Source organism: Juglans regia, chromosome 3 (assembly GCF_001411555.2).
Source record: "Juglans regia cultivar Chandler chromosome 3, Walnut 2.0, whole genome shotgun sequence".
NCBI classification, from domain to species: Eukaryota; Viridiplantae; Streptophyta; class Magnoliopsida; order Fagales; family Juglandaceae; genus Juglans; species Juglans regia.
The window spans coordinates 7,544,820-7,551,068 of NC_049903.1; the positions used below are offsets into that span (position 1 = coordinate 7,544,820).

The 6,249-nt window shown below is 36.6% G+C and overlaps 2 protein-coding genes across 2 annotated transcripts; one reads left to right on the top strand and one right to left on the bottom strand.

Annotated features, from left to right (window-relative positions):
* Window positions 1-242: 242 nt before the first annotated feature.
* On the top strand, window positions 243-2,381 carry LOC109016419 (transcription initiation factor TFIID subunit 8-like). The gene has a single exon (XM_018998831.2). It carries the CDS (start codon window positions 491-493, stop codon window positions 1,358-1,360), a length of 870 nt encoding a protein of 289 aa, XP_018854376.2. The 5' UTR covers window positions 243-490; the 3' UTR covers window positions 1,361-2,381.
* LOC108985427 (vesicle-associated membrane protein 721-like) lies at window positions 2,152-5,455 on the bottom strand. Its single transcript, XM_018957719.2, has 5 exons — window positions 5,095-5,455; window positions 4,143-4,284; window positions 3,934-4,054; window positions 2,993-3,055; window positions 2,152-2,502 (listed from the first exon to the last, which is right to left on the bottom strand). Exons 1-5 carry the CDS (start codon window positions 5,282-5,284, stop codon window positions 2,359-2,361), a joined length of 660 nt encoding a protein of 219 aa, XP_018813264.1. The 5' UTR covers window positions 5,285-5,455; the 3' UTR covers window positions 2,152-2,358.
* Window positions 5,456-6,249: the final 794 nt, after the last annotated feature.

Consider the following 6,249-nt stretch of genomic DNA (forward strand, 5'->3'; position numbering starts at 1 on the left):
GGAATGTTGAGAATGTTGAAATGTGGTGGGATGATGCCTCAATATTTGCTTCTCAAGCTATTCGGCTTGACATAAATAGGATATAATGGTTTTTTTATCCCATTAATGATATGGTCTTATTATAAAATATATATAAATATATATATATAAAATAATAAATTATATATTGATTAAGTAGAATTATGCGATATTTACGTGTAAAAATTTCTATTTTGTTAATGGGAAGATTTTAGAAATGAGAAATAAAGTAGCTCATTGCTATGGGCCAAACTCTGATAGACTTCAGGTATTTTCCCTCGACTTTTTTGAATCAATACATTACCCATCGTTTCTCCCATTTTGAGTTTTTTCTTCTTCAATAAATAAATAAATAAATTTAAAATAAAAACCCTGTATCCCCATTAATAAAACCGGACCCCAAATTCTCCATTGACAAAACCAGACTCCTAGGGTTTTTTGAGGATCATGTACGTCTCCTTCAACGATCACCATGAAATCAAAGCTCCGAAAGGAAGCTAAAACCCAATCTTCGACGACGACGACGACGACGACGACGACTGCAACCCCATCGGAGCTCTCGTTCGCCATAGCCAGAATCGCAGTCTCCCAGATCTGTCAGTCAGTGGGATTCAAAGCCACCCAGCTCTCCGCCCTCGAGACCCTGACCCTCGTGGCCACCAAGTACCTCCAGGCCATAGCCGGGTCCGCCGCCTCCTTCACCAACTCCTCCAACCGCACCCAATCCAACCTCCTCGACCTCACCAACGCCCTCCACGACGTCGTTTCACTCCACAGCGGCGGCTTATCAGGAGGCTCCATTCTCCACAGACCCACTTCCACTCTCCTTTCCACCTCAGGGGTCCTAAAGGACCTCGCCAATTTTGTCTACTTCCACGACGAAATCCCATTCGCCAAGCCGATTCCCCGGCCGGACCGTACTAGTTCCTCCGGGAACTCGAGTCCCGGGACTAAAAAATTAGATTGTTCCAGGGGCTCGAATGTGCCAAAATGGCTGCCCGGATTTCCGAACGGAAACAATGGGGTTGATGAGATTTACCCAGGGAAGGGAAAGAGAAAGAACGGGGAGAGCTTGTGGGAGGAATCGGTTCTAGTGGGGAGTGATTTGGGGTGGAAGAATTGGAATGAAAATGGTCGAAAAAGGGTAGTAGGGGAGGGGAAAGTGGAAACGGGGAGAGGGAAGGTGAGGTTTAAGATGGGTTCAAGGAGTGGGGTTTGTAGACTAGAAAACAATAAGAACAATGTCAATGACAAAAGTAATGGGATTGATGAGGAAGAGAAGATCCTTGTGTACAAGAGAAGAAGAAGAAGGGATGATGGTGGGCGCTTAATCAATTTGTGATAAATTAAAGTCATAAAGAGAGTATAGATCAAGTTGTATCCTCCATCTGTAATGTGATTTTGAGTTCAAACATTTTCAAGAAGATTGATTAGGGTGGTATTTGAATGAATTATGATTTGGATAATGCACTCAAGATTAACAAGGCCAGCAGCAGGATTCGAACCGGAGCATTGGCGGACGCCCCCCAAGGGCCAAAACATTATCATTGACAACCAAGAGGGCTAATTTTCATTCCTACAATACATTTGTCCTCTTAAATATTTTGTTTGGCATGAGTGGATGAAGTTTGGTCTAGCGACTCCCTTCTGTGTTTGGTTGTCATGAAAGTTCATTTTGTGCCCATGAAATTTCTTGTTCTAAACAAATGCCTTGCACACAAATGGAACATGTATTGGAATGTATCATAGTAATTAACGAGTGATTTAGAAGCTTGAGAAAAGAGGAGATATTTAATCGGATTAAGCATGCCCAAACAAGCAAATACATCTTCTTCCACAGCTTTTAGAATTAGAGAATATTGGAACAAGTAACTAAAAAGCCCCCCATATCCTGCCATAAAACTTCTCTACCTAAAATAACACGTTGCTTTTAAGAATTCAAGAAAAAAAAATCGAAATAAGGGTCTACGGCAATCTAAACATGGCTATAAAATCCGCTTTGTTAAAGCTCATAACCAGGCTGTAGCACTACAAGATTTCGTTAATCGTCAGCGAAAGTCGTGTTAAATCTTTCGTTGTCCCGTACTTTGAATAAGGCAACCACCAAAGGCAAAGGTCATAGTTTAGTTTCAAGCCAATCAAAACGACTTGCATTTAAGAGCAATGTCGGGACATCTTGAAGACTTCGTGCCAAGTATCTGTATTCTGTAAGTTGCTAAAATCAAACTACATGAAAAATCATGATATATATATATATATATATATAGGATATTTGTGCTGTATATGATCGCGAGTTTAGATAAACAGGATAAAAAGCCTCTTGCAGAAAACTGCTCATTATCAGCAGTTGAACCCATGGCAAACAGAGAGGACTATAATGAGGATCAATGCTATTAGAATCCCCAAAACAATCAGCTTGATCTTCATGTTCTGCAGCCACATTTTCCTCCGGATTTTCGTCCCTGTGGTGCGGAAGTCCTGTGCCTGTAAACAAATATGAATTGTGTGAACTCCAATTATTTCTAAAGAAGTACAATATAGGAAAATATTTCACCATAGTTGTTAGTTGAAAAATCGTATGCTTTTTTCTTCGTTATTATAATGCTAAAATGATGGGATTCATAATATGAAGTCCTGTCCCTGTGGTGCGTACTCTTAAGAACAAATGCACAATTTAATTTAAGCAACTAATCCATAAATTTTTAAATAAAACATGGAAAATTTTGAGTTTCTGGATTCTCACTAGATTGTCTAGCACTGCCTTTTAATTACCTATTCTGCATTCTAGATTGAGCTAATTAAACAATATCCATAAACCACAGTTTCGAATTGAACTCAAATAAAGATGCATGGAAACAAATTTATGAATATTTTCAGAGCAAATTCTTTACCAAACACATTCAGGGCTTATGAACCTCTCCAGTTTACACATAAGAAAATGAAATGCATGCCTAGGAGAGAGAGCACTACTGACCTGTTGATGAAGGTTCTCAGTCTTATCCACCAGAAGCTCTATCTTTTCGCCTCTATCTAAAACCTACATCAAAACTCAAAACGGAAGTAAGGATTAACCCATTGAATGTCCTTGAACAATAACTTGGAATGCATTTTGAAAACCATAAGTTCAGAAAAAAAACTGAATGGCAAACATAATACTTCTTTTATGATAACTAAAGCATTTTATTAAAATGCACAAAAGAACACAACCCAAGTACATAGGGAGTAAAGGAAATACCAAACTAAGAAAAGAAGACAGGTGTTTAGATGGCCATGTTGGGGACATTAATGGTCCTCGTTTAAAACTCAAAAACAAAAGGAAAGAAAAGCAAGTGTCATTTTAGACAAAACAGAGAGAGGGAGAGACAGAAATGAAGATGAGGATGAATGATGTAATAATAATCATGGTAATAATATCACGATGATAATAAGTATGATGATATGAACAGCAAAAACAACCATATGCTTAGGGTATGGTAGATATTTTTTTGATCGGTAGGGTTATGGTAGATATTGCAACATATTAGTTCTATTATACTCTTAATTTCGGTGTATCAAGACCTGTTTAATGCCATTGTAAGCACATGCTAATTATAACTGAATGTTGAATTGTACTTGGGCCTTTTTTAAAAAAGAAAAATTTGTAAGCATGGACATACGATGTTCTATGACCAATAGAAGTCATCCATGAACCTAGTAATATGCAAATCTTTCAATGTGGATTTGATGCAAAATCTCTTTATGTCGCTTTTAAAATATTTAATTGAACCCATGACCTCACCTTCCATCTAGTTCTTAAAACAGGGAGGAGGTGCCATTTAAAGCTCATTGGAAATTGTTGGTCAGGTAAATTGATGCAGCTAAAATTAAATAATACATCTCTAGAATCTCTACCTTTTATTATAAAAAAAAGTCTACCTTCTCAATATTCTCCATCATTACACCTTTAACTTCTGAAACCTGAGCCTTCACCTTTGCAAGCTTGCTTACCTCTTCAGGGTGATCAATACAGTACTGCATATGTTCCTTCAATTTTGGCCTGCATTAAACAGTACGTTATCAGCTCCTAAAACAAGAAAATAAGACTTCCAGCATGTATTCCAATAATCATAGTCACAATAGAATACCCAAATTCCTTGTTAAGGCTGTTGGCAGGAGCTGTAGCAGCCTTTCCACCTCCATATCTTGACAAAAAGTCCTCCTTGATGCGCTCCAGAAAAGCCATGGGTACCTGTCGCCCGACTGATTCATCTGCAACTACACAATATGCTGCAACATCGAAGATGTCATTCAATCTACCCAAAGTATAAGAAGATGGTAATTGTTTCAATCTGCTGATTCATCTGCAACTCCACAATATGCTGTACCATCGAAGATGTCAAGTCATGATCCGGACACACAAGTCCATCACAAAGGCACCAAGAATTTTAATTATCTACATATTCCTTGTTTTGGATGTATAGAAGAAGATGACTCTTGGCTGAATTAGTAGCTTCCCACGTACATACGGAGAAAAAAGGCATATGAATCAATGTAAGAAATATCTTTACATATATTAACCTATCTCTGAATACCTATGCACGAGAACACACAAAATAATGTTCTCGATTTCGTCCAGCCAATCAAACACAGCCTGAACGAAACCGTTGTCAAATCGTTTGCTGATAAATCAGTAGAAAAGAAACAGAAATAGTTTGACGAAGGTGAAACCACAATACTTCGATTTCATTTCCTTTCACATGGTTTGCGTTTTTCCTTACAAAAATGTACTATAGATCACACTTCATTTTGTCATCTTTTCACCATTTTCTCGGCATACAAACAGGAAAAAATCAACTCAAACATCAATATTAAAAAAATAAAGAAAGAAAACAGATCTCAGTAAAAGCAACGGGAGAAAGCCAGGCTCACAGCACAATCGCATATAGGCAGACCAATTATCAATGTCGCACAAATTTATTGAGCTCTGAAACTTCAGAGAGATTCATTTCCTCTCCAATAACAGATTGTGAAAGTCGCTTCATTTTTATTTTCTTTTTCCTTAGCAGAAATCTGTCGTGAAAAAGAGGAAAGACTTACTGTAGCCGTTGTCGACGAGGTAATTGAAGGTGTGGGCATCGCAGTTGTAGGTGAACTTGTTGTTGGCGGCCGGGAGCTTCTGGAGGCATTGATGCGCTATGGAATTGAAATTGCCACTGAATTCGGTGTACTCAGCGAGAAGCACCGTTCCGCGAGAAACGAAAGCGTAAATTAGAGGCTTGTGGCTCATTTCTCCCTTTTCGAGCTGATTAGGGTTCAGAGAGACATTTGAGGCTCCTCTCTCTCTCTCTCTCTCTGGCCACAAGCGCCTTGTTGCTTTTTCTGAAGCGCGCGCACAGAGAGAGAGAGAGAGAGGAAAAAAAACTTTTAACAGAAGAAAGCAAAAGTGGCCGTGTGCATAGTGAGTGAAGTTTTTGGGTAGAGCAACCAGACAGATTCGGCTTAATCGATTTAATTCAGTTTAATTTTAAATTCATTTTAACGTCTAAATATTTTAATTTATCTCAATTTAAAATTTTTTTTCATAAATTTTTTTAATTCAACACTTCTTTACAAACGAGATTCACAATCTTTTTAATTTTCTATAAATATATCTAAATTCATCTTAACATATAAATACATTTAAATTCATTTTAAATAAATCTCACAAAACTCATTTCATCATATCAACTTATTACTATTTATAAAGAATTCAACTCAACTCAACTCAACTTATCACCGCAACTTAAGAATTAAATTAAATCTCATTATATATTAAACAATAAATAATTCTACATATAATTATAAATTATGTAAACGTAAGGTATTTATTTTAAAAAATATTAGGATCTATTATTAAAAAATAATTTTTTTATATAAATTTTATATTTTATTTACATTTTTTCAAAACGATTACACGACAATTACATAATTCACGATTGTTTCATAAGAGGAGAGACCATTCCGTGATACGTTTAATTATAAAACTGATTGCTTTCGTTTGGAATATAATCTAAATAATAAATATAACTTAAGAGATGAATAAAGATAATGTTATTTTCAATTGCAGTATATAAGATAGGCGGTGGATTCATCCCTTATTGCCAAAAACAACTCCTTCATCTTTCTAACAATTAAAATGATATCAAAGATAATTTCAAGACTTTGAAGAGAGGATACATAGACTTTCTTCTTCTTTTGCGCCAATTTCTCAAA

What these genes read in the sequence shown, in the direction of transcription:
- LOC109016419 (XM_018998831.2), top strand. Translation starts at nt 491, where the DNA reads ATGAAATCAAAGCTCCGAAAGGAAGCTAAAACCCAATCTTCGACGACG.
- LOC108985427 (XM_018957719.2), bottom strand. Translation starts at nt 5,284, where the DNA reads ATGAGCCACAAGCCTCTAATTTACGCTTTCGTTTCTCGCGGAACGGTG. An exon ending in CCTCGTCGACAACGGCTACA is followed by an intron (nt 4,285 to 5,094) that starts GTAAGTCTTTCC and finishes TCGATGTTGCAG; the next exon opens with CATATTGTGTAGTTGCAGAT. An exon ending in TGATGGAGAATATTGAGAAG is followed by an intron (nt 3,056 to 3,933) that starts GTAGACTTTTTT and finishes GTTTTGATGTAG; the next exon opens with GTTTTAGATAGAGGCGAAAA.